The sequence below is a fragment of the Bombyx mandarina genome, chromosome 05 (assembly GCF_030267445.1).
Source record: "Bombyx mandarina strain Sakado chromosome 05, ASM3026744v2".
Taxonomy (NCBI): domain Eukaryota; kingdom Metazoa; phylum Arthropoda; class Insecta; order Lepidoptera; family Bombycidae; genus Bombyx; species Bombyx mandarina.
In genome coordinates this window covers 7,309,629-7,324,405 of record NC_143212.1, presented here as the reverse complement: position 1 = coordinate 7,324,405, position 14,777 = coordinate 7,309,629, and the positions used below count along the sequence as shown (strand labels likewise).

At 37.7% G+C, this 14,777-nt stretch overlaps 3 protein-coding genes across 3 annotated transcripts; all 3 read right to left on the bottom strand.

The window, feature by feature from the left end:
- Positions 1-1,984: 1,984 nt before the first annotated feature.
- LOC149502933 (uncharacterized) lies at positions 1,985-3,350 on the bottom strand. Its single transcript, XM_089727495.1, has 2 exons — positions 2,837-3,350; positions 1,985-2,475 (listed from the first exon to the last, which is right to left on the bottom strand). The coding sequence occupies exons 1-2, from the start codon at positions 3,348-3,350 to the stop codon at positions 1,985-1,987; spliced, it is 1,005 nt and encodes a 334-aa protein (XP_089583621.1).
- Positions 3,351-3,463: 113 nt separating this feature from the next.
- Positions 3,464-5,575, bottom strand: LOC149502932 (uncharacterized). The gene has a single exon (XM_089727494.1). The coding sequence runs from the start codon at positions 5,573-5,575 to the stop codon at positions 3,464-3,466; it is 2,112 nt and encodes a 703-aa protein (XP_089583620.1).
- An 872-nt stretch (positions 5,576-6,447) lies between these two features.
- LOC149502931 (uncharacterized) lies at positions 6,448-7,209 on the bottom strand. The gene has a single exon (XM_089727493.1). It carries the CDS (start codon positions 7,207-7,209, stop codon positions 6,448-6,450), a length of 762 nt encoding a protein of 253 aa, XP_089583619.1.
- Positions 7,210-14,777: the final 7,568 nt, after the last annotated feature.

The following is a 14,777-nucleotide window of genomic DNA, read 5'->3' as shown; positions in this document are numbered from 1 at the left end:
TCTGCTAAGTATTTTATGTTTCTATATTTGCGAATAATATATATAATATAATGCGATCCCCATTGCACAGCCTGGAAAAACTCATCATTCTCTGACAAATGGAGGGGAAGCGCGCTTGAGGAAAAGCGCCAGCTAGATGTTTGGACCAACTCAAGGAGGTGACTGGAGGCCAGATACAGGGAGCGGTACATATGGCGCAGAACCGGACCGAGTGAATAAGATTGACATACAGTCACGATCCTCAGCATTGAGGGAACGACCAGAAAGAATAATTTGCGATGGCATTCTTCTTCTTTCATTCCACCAACTGCCACAGCTGAACGTCCTCTCCCAAGCCTCGCCATAATGACCGGTCCTGTACTACCTGTATCCAGCGGATTCCCACGACCTTCAAGAGGTCGTTGGTCCACCTTGTGGGATGTCATTGCTTATCTTATTATTTATATAAACTAAATCAGATTTTTATCATTACTGGTGGTAGGACCTCTTGTAAGTCCGCGTGAGTGGATACCACCACCCTGCCTATTTCTGCCGTGAAGCAGTAATGCGTTTCGGTTTGAAGTGTGCTGCAGCCGTTGTAACTATACTTGAGACCTTAGAACTTATATCTCAAGGTGGGTGGCGTATTTACGTTGTGGATGTCTATGGGCTCCAGTAACTACTTAGCACCAGGTGGGCTGTGAGCTCGTCCACCCATCTAAGCAATAAAAAAATAAGGAAAAATAGATTAGTAAGTACTGCTCGTATCAATCTCATGCTTTCTGTCAAAATCAGAACGTAGTAACGACAAAACAAAGCCTTTCATACGAATTGAACATTTATGTCAATTCAGATAATACATTCTAATTATTGAAAATCGTGACTGCGTACGTAAAGCGTCCATTACAGGAGATAAGTGCCCTCTGTTCGGCCTTATCTCGGTAAAATGGCTTTGTTACATGTACGGATTGGTGCTTTACGGAGAATTGAAAATTACCACTTTGATATTGTGTAATGAAATACATCTAATTATTAGTACATTTATTTATTACGGAATGTACTACTACTTTTTTTTAAAGTAACAAGGTATATTTGGTAGCTCTGCTTCTACAGATGGACATTGCTTTCATTTATTTTTCATTGCATACCTATTTAAAGGAGAACTCTGATCGTATTGTCTTTCTGTCATAGAATCCACACATCACCTTTTTTTTACTTTGAAGTTACTTCTCCAAATGTTTTAAAGGTATTCAATTGATCAAAATTTATTCACATACAGTTTATTAAAAATTCATTTAATCAGAATTTGTTTAGTTAGTAATTAATCTTACTAATCAACTTAAAATTAATATTGTAAGATCACTGAACTATACTTTCACACTCTATGTAGACGCGAGATAAGCAAACTATGAAAATATTTAAAATTTGGTCGTTGCAAATGAAGGACACAGACTGCGGGAAGAAACGATAAGAAGCGGCAGTTCTGCGTTAAAGGAAGGATGCACAATACCTTTATGTAGTCCTTACTGCAGACTCGTACCACTTCGCGATGAGAAACACCAACGATTTCACTTATTTACGTATTTAACATAACAAAGACACGAAGCGCGCGCGCGGTTGTTCAGCCATATATTTTTTTTCGTCTCGATGTCACCACACGATTTCGCTCGCACGCGTCCGTAGGTAAAGTGCCGGAGAGGGATGGGACAGGATTTGCAAAACCAAATTAAAATGTTGCTATTTTCCGAAACCTAAAACTAACTAAGTTTTAAACCAGCGCAACCATTCCCCCGGGCTTGAAGGGACGCCTTCAAAGTATTATCTAACTAAAACGTGTATTATCTAACTAAAAAACTAAAAAGTGTATTATCTAACAAACGAATAACAATAAATTCAAATAAGTACGCTACGTTGGTCTACTATTACGCTATGTTCCTACAAGAATTAAGAATCTATACTATATCTATATACAACTAACCAAAATAATATGAAAAATCTAAATGAGCTACTGATTGGGTAGTGGGCAGAGTCGCACCACGGGACGCAAATACGATCCGATCGCTGTCTTAACCCGTGCAATGCGTGTAACTCCCGTAGAGTCCGGAAACACTTCTTCCACGACACCCAAAGGCCAGTGTAGAGGAGGCGAATTATCGTTAATCAGAATCACCACCGAGCCGACGACGACTGGATCGACCGGCGTGTTCCATTTGCGGCGTGATTGCAACGTATGAAGGTATTCCCGTCTCCAGCGCTTCCAAAACGATTGAACTAATTTGTCTAGCAAATCGTGTCTAGCAAGAGTAGTTAAATTTTCATCGATTTCTTCCGCAGGCAAGCATTTCAAAGGCGTGAGATTCAAAAAATGCGCAGGAGTTAAGGCAAGCGGTTCTGAAGGATCACTAGAGAGTGTTCTACATAAAGGTCGTGTATTCATTACCGATTCGATCTGAGTGAGAACAGTACATAGCTCTTCAAATGAAAGAATTGTATCACCTATAACGCGATATAGATGAGACTTTAAGCTTTTGATATTAGCCTCCCAATTCCCGCCAAAATGGCTAGCTGTCGGTACATTTAGGGACCATTCAATGCGATTTTCAGCTAAGACGTGACCAAACTCTGTATTATGATACTTTGAACAAAGAAATTCAAGGTTCTGAAAGCTTGCGTTTAGCACCTATATAATTCGTTCCATTGTCCGAATAAATTCTACCCACCGGGCCTCGTCTTGATAGGAACCGCTTGAAGGCTCCCATGAAACTAGCTGTGCTTAAATCACCAGCCAGTTCTATATGTACCGCGCGCGTAGTCATGCAAACAAATAAACACACGTAAGCTTTGGTAGAACGAATACCTCGCCCACGTGTTATGGTAACCTTGAAAGGGCCAGCATAATCTGTACCCGTGTGAATGAAGGGTTTAGCGGATTGAACGACACGACAAGAACGATGATCCGCCATTTCAGGGAATGTTGGCTTAGGACGAAGTCGAAAGCAAGGCATGCATTTGTGTATCCTATTCCTAATTAAATTACGAGCAGAAAGTATCCAATACCTCTGACGTAAGAGCGCCATCAGCAGGTCAGGACCGGCGTGACAATTTAATTTATGATGATATTCGACAAGTAAATTCAAGATCGGATCTTTTCTCGGAAGCAAAATGGGATATTTCTCGTCGTAGCTCAAGTCAGAGTTTCTTAAACGTCCCCCTACTCTAATTACTCCATCTTTAAGAAATGGTTTTAAGTGTCGAAATGCAGGGCTACAAACTTGACCTTCCTCGAGCTTCTCGATATCAGCGCGAAAATAAAACCGTTGAAGTTCACGAAGAATTAATAACTCAGCGAACTCATAATCCGATGCTGACATGCGATATCTGTGAGGTAACAATTTTACAAATCGACAAACGAAAACTACACTGCGCAATAGTTTAGACCAAGATGAGATACGATCTCCTAGTGATAATATAGGAGATTTTTCATTTAAAGTAGCGGCGATAAAGTCTGTTTCTTTTCTTCCGGCGCCTCAGGCTCTACGGAAGGATTAAAAGGAACAGCAGGCCACTGCGCGACATCCAAATGTGCCCAAGGGGGGCCACTAAACCAAAGCGGGTGATTAATTATTTGGGAAGGAGTGAGGCCACGCGACAAACAATCAGCGGGATTGTCTTTACCAGACACGTGATATAGATTTTGTGGAGATAAATAGCTTTGTATCTTCGTCACTCTGTTAGCCACAAAGGTGCTCCATCGATGAGGCGATGAATGTGTCCAACAAAGTGCGACTGTTGAGTCTGAAAACGCGAATATATTGCGAAAAACAATGCGATTTTGACAAGCGACTACTACATTTTTTATGAGCTGAGCGAGTATGAGAATCGCGCAAAGCTCAAGTCTGGCGAGCGACACAACCTTTTTAGGAGAAACCTTTGATTTTGCTGTTATCAAACGTATTGTATTATCATTGTTATTTTGAACGTGAAAATATATCACCCCCCCATATGCTTTCTCACTGGCGTCCGCGAAACCTAAGATAGTCGCGATGCTGTCGACGTTCATACCTACGTGACGTGGGATCTTTATATGAGAAAGCAAAGGAAGTTCTTCTTTGAATCGGCTCCACATTTTTACTATATCTTCGGATGGAGTGTCATCCCAGTCACAATTGCTCAGCCACAACTGCTTAATAATAAGTTTAACGAACAGGACGACCGGTGCGACAAATCCCATGACGTCCCATATTTTAGCAACACATGACAGTATTGTACGTTTAGTACAAATTTCAATCGGAGTGTCAATTTTTATACAAAATTTGTCCGACGTAGGAGACCAACACAAGCCGAGTACTTTATGCTGGTTCGACTCATCGAACTCCTTGACACCTGGCAGGCGATGCGACGGCGGGATCGAATCTAACACTACTTGTGAGTTACTCGTCCACTTCACCAGCTCGAACTGACCGGCCTTCATGAGACCTATCATCTCAGAAGCGGTCGATATGCCGATGTCTTCAGTTCGAATTGAATAAACAAAATCGTCCATATACAGGCTAGTATCAATAATTTCTCTGGCCCGCGGGTAAGCGACACCTTCATCAGCTGCCAGCTGTTTAATAGTACGCAACGCATGAAAAGGACTAGACTTAAGCCCGAAAACTACACGATTAAATTCGTAAACTTGTAATGGTTGTTGAGGAGAAAAACGATATAGAATGCGTTGAAAACGCCTGTCAGATTCTCTGACTCCAATACTCAGAAACATCTGACGAATGTCAGCGGAAAGGGCAACCGGAAACAAACGAAAATTAATAATGATATTAAATAAATTTCCTTGGAAATTTTGTCCACGATATAACAGATCATTGAGCGAAACATTAGTAGTAGTCTTACAACTACCATCGAGTACGACTCTTAATTTGGTTGTGACCTTATCTTGTCTGATTACACCATGATGCGGAATAAAATAAGAAATATCTGAACTGTCACAATCTACAGCTGAGAGATAGTTCTTCTCTAAATATTCGAGAATGATGTTGTCGTACGCTAATTTTAGTTGCAGAGAAGCTTGCATCTTTCTTTCTAAGCAGTAAAATCGATTTCCACTCGCTTGACGCGAATTACCGAGAGTGTTAACATCACCTTTAAAGGGCAAAGCCACCACGTATCGTCCGTCACTATCTCGTGTGGTAGTACTGGTATAAAACTCCTCAGACATTTTGTCCTCGGGGCTGAGTACAGACGGCACGTCTACCTCCTCTAATTCCCAAAACTTCCGAATTGTGGAGTCTAACGGGTCTCGGGTACAGCAATATGAAACGCTCTCGTTGCTAGCTACACGAACGGGAGCGTCACCAACAATAACATAACCGAGGATAGTCTCTAACGCGATCGGCGAAGCATGCGAAGGCCGTCCTTGAACCTTGTTCGATAAGAGCAGATGCGGGAAAATCGAAGCTCCAATCAACAGTTGGATCGGGCCTGGGTTAAAGTAAGTATCGTCTGCCAATGCTATGTCTTCGAAATTCGATAAAAGAGAGGCATCAACTGTGGTAGTTGGTAAACGTTCAGTAATTTTATCTACTACTAACGACTCCATAGTATAATTTACGTTACGATCGAAACGAGAATAAAATTTTATTTCTACAGAACCTTCAATTGTTTTGCTAGAACCTCCTATTCCCTTTACTACGGAACAAGCAGGTCCATTATTTATGTTCAAACCCAATCGTCGACAACAATCACGAGTGACAAAATTGCTTTGAGACGCGCCATCCAACAACGCGCGTACACAATGCTCCCTACCACGTGAATCAATAATAACTACACGTGCGGTCGCAATTAGTACCGTAGTAGGACTGCGTAAGATGCGGTTATAACCTTTCGATAAAGTGCACAGCGTTACGTCATCCGTGCTGACGCGAGCTGGAGCAATGCCCATATCATTTAAGCCTACCGAAGAAGGCATGGAGGGCCGTGCGACAGCCGATGCTCGTGTACCTGGTGACTGCGTGCGTCTAGCATTCGAATGCGCTTTACTCGCGACGGGTTCATTTCCGAAACATAATAAAGTGTGATGCTTAGAATTACATTTTTTACATAAAGAGGACGACCTACACGCGGAAACACGATGACCGCTACTTAAACAATTTATACATAAATTGTTCGATTTGACGAATTGAAACCGCGCATTCGGTTTATAACTATTAAAAACCCTACATTTATAAATGTGATCATGTTTGTCACGACACAGACTACATACCGTTGACTCAGAACTAGATGTATAAGCCTGTGTAGATGATAACTTAGAGTCAAACTGCCCTTTGTTGGCAGCCTTGGGAACTGATGACGTGCGCTCTAATACTTTTATGTGATCACGAACAAAAGACACTAGATCTACAAACAATGTTATTTCGCATCCCTTATTATTTAAGCGCTGATAGGATTCAAACGCACGGGCAGTGTCTGTGTCTAATTTTTAAGCGCAACATGCAAAAATGTAAAATCCGATAGGTCATTGACCTTCAAGTTTTTTAAAGCGGCTACCGACGATGCGAACTTGTCCAAAAACAATTCTAAATTACTAGGCTTCGCAGAAGAGATAGGTTTGAATTCAAATAATTGATCTAAATACGCAGTAGCAGATAGACGTTTATCTTCGTATTTGCTATTTAATAAATCAAAAATTAACGAATAGTTTTCGGCGCTTGGAGTAATTCCCGCGCATATGGAACGAGCCCTGCCGGTTAATTTGCCTATCAAATAATAAAGTTTCTCAGAGTCCGTTAACGATGTATTATTATGTACGACATTCCGAAAGCTAGAGATAAACAAAGGCCAGTTTTTTATATCGCCATTGAATTCGGGAATTTCTATTGGGGGTAGTTTTGGAATCCTATGTTGACCAGCCAGCGTAACGTGATCCCCCGTTTGCGATTGTAACCTTTTGGCAGCTCGTTTCACGCAGCCTAAGAGATCTTCAAACGCCGTAAGAGGTTGATAATTAACTAAATAATCGGGATTAGCCTTTAACTCCAACAAGATTATTTTATCGAGCACACCTTCAAAATCTTCACGCAATGAATCTACTGTTTCAAAGTCGCACAAAAAAGCGTCAGCGTTGAATGACTTTGAATCCATATCTCTAACTTGGCTAGAAATGCTTTGCATGCGGGAGAATATCCTATCTCTTTTAGCATATAACATCTTTAAATTAGTATCTGAAGGTGCCATTTTAAGATAAACGTTAATAAATATTTCAAATAAACAAACTAACGATATTCGAAGCGGCGGGTAAGGTAAACACCTACCTACGAGTACAAATTTATGCGAATAGTAGAAATGTTAATAAATATTTTAGAGTAAAAAACTAAAGATAATATTCGAAGCGGCGGGTGTTTATTAGCACACAGGAATACGCTACTACCCGTCGCCTGGCGTTTCCTATCTATCGCCTTTTACGATATCCCAGGAAGAGGCGGGAGTGGTGCTATTCTACGTAAGGTACCCGACACCACACGGGGAACCTACACTGAATACCTAAACTAATGTATGCGGCCGGCTCGAGGCGTACGCTCGACCGGTGATCTAAAAAAAGAAACTACTGTTTGCAATAACCGATATAATTATGAAACCAGAACGCGGGTTTTCTATCTAGGTACCTAATTTGATATTGTAAATAAGTGAATTTTAAGAAATAATGTGAACGAAAACGATATTAAAGACGAAATCAGGAAAAGCGATATTTTTTCGAAGTATCTACTTGGTACGCGGTTCTAATTATATTAGGTAAATTAGGTAAACCTAGGCAATGGTTGGCGCTGATTTAATACGAATCCGGCTCGAAGGACCAAAAATGTAGACGCGAGATAAGCAAACTATGAAAATATTTAAAATTTGGTCGTTGCAAATGAAGGACACAGACTGCGGGAAGAAACGATAAGAAGCGGCAGTTCTGCGTTAAAGGAAGGATGCACAATACCTTTATGTAGTCCTTACTGCAGACTCGTACCACTTCGCGATGAGAAACACCAACGATTTCACTTATTTACGTATTTAACATAACAAAGACACGAAGCGCGCGCGTGGTTGTTCAGCCATATATTTTTTTTCGTCTCGATGTCACCACACGATCTCGCTCGCACGCGTCCGTAGGTAAAGTGCCGGAGAGGGATGGGACAGGATTTGCAAAACCAAATTAAAATGTTGCTATTTTCCGAAACCTAAAACTAACTAAGTTTTAAACCAGCGCAACCACTCTAACTATACGAAATATCCAAAAACTCACTGGCGTTTTAGTCTTACCGTTTTTAGAACCAGAATTTACTGTATACAATTATTTTAAAGTATTGTTTTCGCCAAGTGTGTACCACAATCTGGCTCGTGATCTTAGATTCAATTTTAAAAATTTTGTTTCACTCGCAACTCGCTTTTAGAATATCAATGAGCAGAACTTATGACTGTTGAGTTTGCATTTTATTTAGCCTTCTTATGTATACTACAGGACTGTAAAAACTTTGGTTTCTTAATAATTAAAACATTCAAATATCTTTATGACCAGAGACAATAGAGAAGCAATGTAGATATGATTTCCACTTCAAAAGTAGAGAATATTAAGATTTTATATATAATTTACAATAAGTTTTAGCGCGTTACGAATAAATAAAGAAAATCTTTCTTTCCATCGTTTCGCATACTAATTACACTCTTCGTATTCACGGACGACTTACCCAGTTCGTTAGGATTGTCAAGGTGAGCCTATATGAAGATACCGACCGCGAAATAAATAAATAAAATGAATAAAATTTCTGACGAAGACATTGAAGTCATTCGCGGCTTGAAAATATTAAATTGGTTATGAATGTTCATCACTACATAGTATAAAACAAAGTCGCATTCTCTGTCCCTATGTATGCTTAAATCTTTAAAACTACGCAACGGATTTTGATGCGGTTTTTTTTAATAGATAGAGTGATTGAAAAGGAAGGTTCATATGTATAATAACATTCATTAAATAGTGGAAAAATCAATAATAAATAACAGTTTCCGAAGCGAAGCGAGGACGGGTCGCTAGTCTTCAATAATACGGAGTTATCGAGGCCCGTCCTCAAATGTACCGCCAACGGAAATTGAATGCGAACTATTATCGAGCACAGACAGCGCTGACACGTTGCGATGGACGTGTACATTCGTCTGACGTATCTGTCCGTCAGCCGACACAAAGACAGTCATCTAGCGTCCGGAACATCTGACTGACAAGTTTCAATTAGTCAGGAATCGATTACTTTTCGTTCTGTGTAGTGTGCGTGTGTTTGCCTCACATGCACCGTGTTCAGTGTGCTTAGTACAAGTTTTTTAAGGTTATCGATAGTGTAAAAGTTAGCCCAATTTGTATGCAGTTGGAACAGCGCCCTAGCAGCAAACGTAGGCAAACGATTCCATACAAATATGAGCTAACTTTTACGCCATCGAGAACGTTAAAAAACTCTCACTAAGCACACTGATTTTATTACTTCTTGATAGATCCGTGATAAGGGTATATCGGAAATAGTTCTATGACTGAAATGAGACTATACCATTATTTGTATCTTGAAGCACCTACTTAGTTTTCTAAGAAAACATGACATAAGTATTCGCGCATGACTATTACGATGAATTAATAACTTAACTTACTTGAAAGCTCGCACTTATTAATGTCACCATGTAGGTTATTTCTCAGGTGACTGGTTTACGGGTGGTAGGACCTCTTGTGAGTCCGCACGGGTAGATACCACCACCTTGCCTATTTCTGCCGTGAAGCAGTAATGCGTTTCGGTATGAAGGGTGAGGCATCCGTTGTAACTAGACTGGGACCTTAGAACTTATATCTCAAGGTGGGTGGCGCTTTTTCGTTGTAGATGTGGATGGGCTCAAGTAACCACTTAACACCACGTGAGCTGTGAGCTGGTCCAGACGTCTAAGCAATAAATAGATACAAATAAATATAAATAAATAGATAGAACAAAAAAAAAGATGAAGCATTCTTGCATTCCAGTTTTAACATAGGTTGGTTGGTAGGTATTTAATGTCGTAAAAACTTTAACCTCATGATTCTTGCGGGTTTTTTACTCATTTACATTAACAACATGAAGGCGGTGAGCTCGTCTAACATAATAAAAAAATAATCACAAAAGTTGTTACTTTCCATCCAACTAATTCCAATTAATCCAATTAATTCGCTTATAAATCATATTCCGAATGAAATACTTTGGCAGCGAAGTAATCTCGTGGAAGGTTTAAAAGACTTGCAAGATATACTTGTTCCAATGGAAATAAAACTTGGATCTGAAGGTATCTGAGAGATCTGAGATATCTGAAGGTACCCCTATTGTGTTAACAAATCTTAATATTAAGGTAAGTCTTATCTGATTTGATATTGTTTTTAAAGAGTAATAGATATGGAAGAAAAATGTATACACATATAATGTGGCATAGAATTGGTGTGACGCGATGATGTAATACTGCAATATAAAACGTGTGTTCCCAAGAATTATTTTATTTCTGGTTTTAGGATACTTAATAGATAATTCATATCCAAATTCTTTAAAATGTTTGATGAAGTATACGAGATTTAATACCTTAAGTCAAGCAGGGGTTATTTTTTTTTTGGCGTTTTCACCTATCAGAATGTATTTATAAGCATTCAGGTCCATAATGCAAAAAATCGATAAAACAAAATTCACATTGTACTTATTTTAAATGAACTATCAGCTAATAGAGGTCATAAAGAAGTTTCTCGAGCTGAAAGTTGATCAGAAGCCACGTATTGAACTACCAAAAGATTCCCCCAACTATCACGAACTTTCAATAACCCTGACTTGGGCCATTGTACTGAAACTTGCTCTTGTAAATAAAGCTTTTTTTTTAACTTACCCTATTTGGTTTGGTTACTTTGAAATGTTTAATTACTGACGATTATTATAGACAAGTATAATTAGTTAAATGAGACCTGATCATGTTTTTTGGTTCTTTATGCCAAAGAGAGAATATTATGGACCTGATGAGAAGTAAGTTCATTAGAAATAGGTATTTCCATCCATTCCATTCCATGTTGGTAATAGGTCCCATCAAATATTTGCAACAATGGCTCGTCCTGTGATATTTGGCAATCGGTCTACCTTGAGGGAACCCTTTCCACAATACGCTTCCCACCACGTGGTCGCCACTTGAGAAAGTTTTTGCTCCAGCGATCATATTATTTTCTAACAGCAACGTACTTTAACCTTGAAGTGGCAATCTCTAAAAGTTATATCTAATCCTTGGTAATCAACGATACATACAATAAATTGTCAGAAAAATTCTGCAAAGTCCATAAAAAATTATTCAATATACAAACTTTTATAGTTAATTTTGTACTATAATTTATAATTTGTTTAATTCAAAATATTACATCAAGAACGAATCAACCATTCATAGGACCCTATAAACAAAAAGGAAGAAGAGCGACTGTGATACGGTTTTCAATTTCCTTTTAGATCGCAAACAAATACTTGAGGTTGGCGGATTGTATGAACGTGAACTGGTATCTATAAAATATACTATGTTGTCTATTACATTTTAGCTTGCCACGTTTGAAATTTTACTAATACTATATTACGATATAGCTTGGATTTTCGTAATAATGATATTATCTCCATCTTTCTCTTTTTACATGAAATTAATATAAGTATTTATTTTTCAACTCAAAACACTTAATGTCGGATTTACTTTCACAAAATACTACTTTTCGTTTAGACTACAATTTTTGGTTCAGATAGGTTAAGAAATATTAAAAATGATTCTATTTCTCTACAATACTATGGAATCAACTGCATTTTGAAATATTTCATTTGAAAAGTAAGAGCTGTGGATATACGACCTTTTGGTCTGAATGCGAATGCGAATGTGAATAAGATAGTGTGAGATTCAAAGAGAGTCAACCTTTACGTAATGATGATAAAATCACAAGTTCTTTGTATTCACCAATACCTATAAGCTAGCTCAGCTCCATCTTAAATTTCTAGTGCTAATTTCTCTTTGTGCCAACATTACAAAAACAAATCTCTGAAACGTAATCCCTTTTTCCGTTACACTGTACTCGTGAAGTTGAAATTAGTGGAATAGTAAAATAGTGTTATGCAAAATTAAGCAAGTTCATAATGAATATTTATCGGTTTAATACCTTCGAGCTGTTGATTCACAGAGACGTACTCAGGAACGTTTTAGCTGTATTAATACCCCCCTGGGTAGTAAGCCGACAAATTCTTGTTGCTTTTTGCTTTGAAAAAATGATAAAACGAATAAAAAATAAATAGCTCAAATGGATAACTTGTGTTGCATAATGTCTATCGACAGGACAGTTTGCTAGTGAAATGTAATAATATAGCAGCAAAAACCTTCTTCTTTTTTTATTGCTTATATAGATGAACGAGCTCACAGCCCACCTGGTGATAAGCGGTTACTGGAGCCCATAGATATCTACAACGTAAATGCGCCACCCACCTTGAGATTTAAGTTCTAAGGTATCAAGTATAGTTACAACGACAGCCCCACCCTTCAAACCGAAACGCATTAGTGCTTCACGGCAGAAATATGCGGGGTGGTGGTACACACCCGTGCGGACTCACAAGAGGTCCTACTACCAGTAATTACGCAAATCATAATTTTGCGGGTTTGATTTTTATTACACGATGTTATTCCTTCACCGTGGAGGTCAATCGTGAATATTTGTTAAGTACGTATGTCATTAGAAAAATTGGTACCCGCCTGCGGGATTCGAATTCCGATTTCGATTCGACACCGAATTCTGATTCTTTAGGCCACGACGACTTCATAAATCATTACACTAACATACCAACGTCCATTTATCTAATACTATGCAGATTTTTTAAACTATGAAAATGTTGTATGTCGTAGAAAACCCTCAATATATGTTCAGAGTACAGCCTCGTGTGTCCCGTACGGAGTTAACAGCGGATAACAATCGGCGTTGCATAGAAAATTACTACGTTAAGTGGCCTTTTTATTGCCACAATTCGCTTCGGGGCGTCGAAAAAACTTCTGTGTGAACGCTGCCGGAAAATTATTACGAGCGAGTTATTTTTAATTGGTATTGTCTGATTTTTTATTAAAAAATCTGGTTAATTCAATTTGCAAATCAATATATGTACATATTTGTGAACAACAAAAAAAAAATATGCTGTAAAAATAAATGTTCCTCCATGCGTTTACCTGATTGAGTCGGAATTCGTTATCGTTGCTTTTAATATTTCAACGAAGGTATTTATAACAGTATCATAAATGTACGAGATGATGCACAAATAATTTCAATATATTTTTATATATTAGCGTCATTATCAAAAAACACTGCGTAGTGTTACCGGACTTAATTATAAAATGAAATATTTTATTGCCTAATATGACTTTTCAATAATTGTCCTCACCGATCACCTCTAGATCTTGCTTGTGACGGTTTTTTCTTCTACTTTATTTGACAGTTTACTGTAGAGTGTGCCTGTGTATTTATTTTTACTAATAATTATACATTAATATGTAGAGCTTATTCTTAACATGTGTCTCCATCCATGCCCCTCTATACACTAAAAACATATTATTATGATCTTGAGACTAATCAAATCTTTCACACAGATTTAATTTTAATGGAAAACATTTATTCTAGATATTTCGAAATATTATTACTAATAAGACCCAAAATATAAATCTCAATGCTGGTGGCATAAAGTCAGATATCTTGATCATAATCAGGCCAGATTGTGTTAGAAGTAATTATAAATGTTTAGGATAATATATAAATGTAAATATATAAAATGTATAATTGTTATTTCAGTAAATTATCCAAAGAATAATGTCGGTCTTGAATCTCAAGAAAAAACAAAACCACATAAAGACAATGATTAAAAATTTTAATAATATTGTATTTAATGCCGACAAAAAAATACAAAGAACGGTCCCTATATTCTTTATTGCATTTCCTGCGGTTAAGTTACATCAACGGACTATTGCGGTCACATTGGAACAGAGCTTGTTTGTACGTTAAAGTAAACTGGACGTCGGTATTAGTAGACTAAAGGAAATTGCTCACAATCGATACATTACGATACAGCATTTCAGAACATCTATACAATTAATTTGATTCTATCCGCGCATTCGCTGTGTGATAACAGCTAGCAAAAATAATTCGACTATATATACTGTATAATTCGACTATAACGGTCGTCTGGTGTAGTGGTAAGTGACATGGTCACTACACAAGGGGGTCGCGGGTTCGAATCCCGCCAAGGGAAGATATTTGTATGATAAATATAAATGTATTTTCCAGGGTTATGGATGTATATTAAATATATGTATGTGTATAATAAAAATATTATATTTATATCAGTTATCTGGTACCTGTAACACAAGTTCTTTACGAACTTATCACGGGACCAGTTAACGTGGCGTGATTGTTAGTAAATATTTATTTATTTATTTATCTATACCTTCGTCTATCGATAGACTCCATCTATTAAGGTTTTCCTTTTATTTAACATCTTGCGAAGTAAAACCTTATTCATCTAATATATTTTTAAAATTTATTTACGAAAAAAGACATCCTTTTACCTTATTTTTTTTATTTTTAAATTTACTCGAATAACTATTCTGATATCACTTTCAAGAAGAAAAAAAATTAAATCAAAACTTTTTGGTTATTGGAATGACATTAATGAAGATGAAACAAGTTATTGTATAATACAATAGTAATAGCTTTCAAGCAATCATGCTTC

Coding starts and splice junctions, on each gene's coding strand:
- LOC149502931 (XM_089727493.1), bottom strand. CDS start 7,209: ATGGCACCTTCAGATACTAATTTAAAGATGTTATATGCTAAAAGAGAT.
- LOC149502933 (XM_089727495.1), bottom strand. CDS start 3,350: ATGTCAGCATCGGATTATGAGTTCGCTGAGTTATTAATTCTTCGTGAA. Junction 2,476..2,836: donor TACCATAACACGTGGGCGAG/GTATTCGTTCTA, acceptor ATCGCGTTATAG/GTGATACAATTCTTTCATTT.
- LOC149502932 (XM_089727494.1), bottom strand. CDS start 5,575: ATGGAGTCGTTAGTAGTAGATAAAATTACTGAACGTTTACCAACTACC.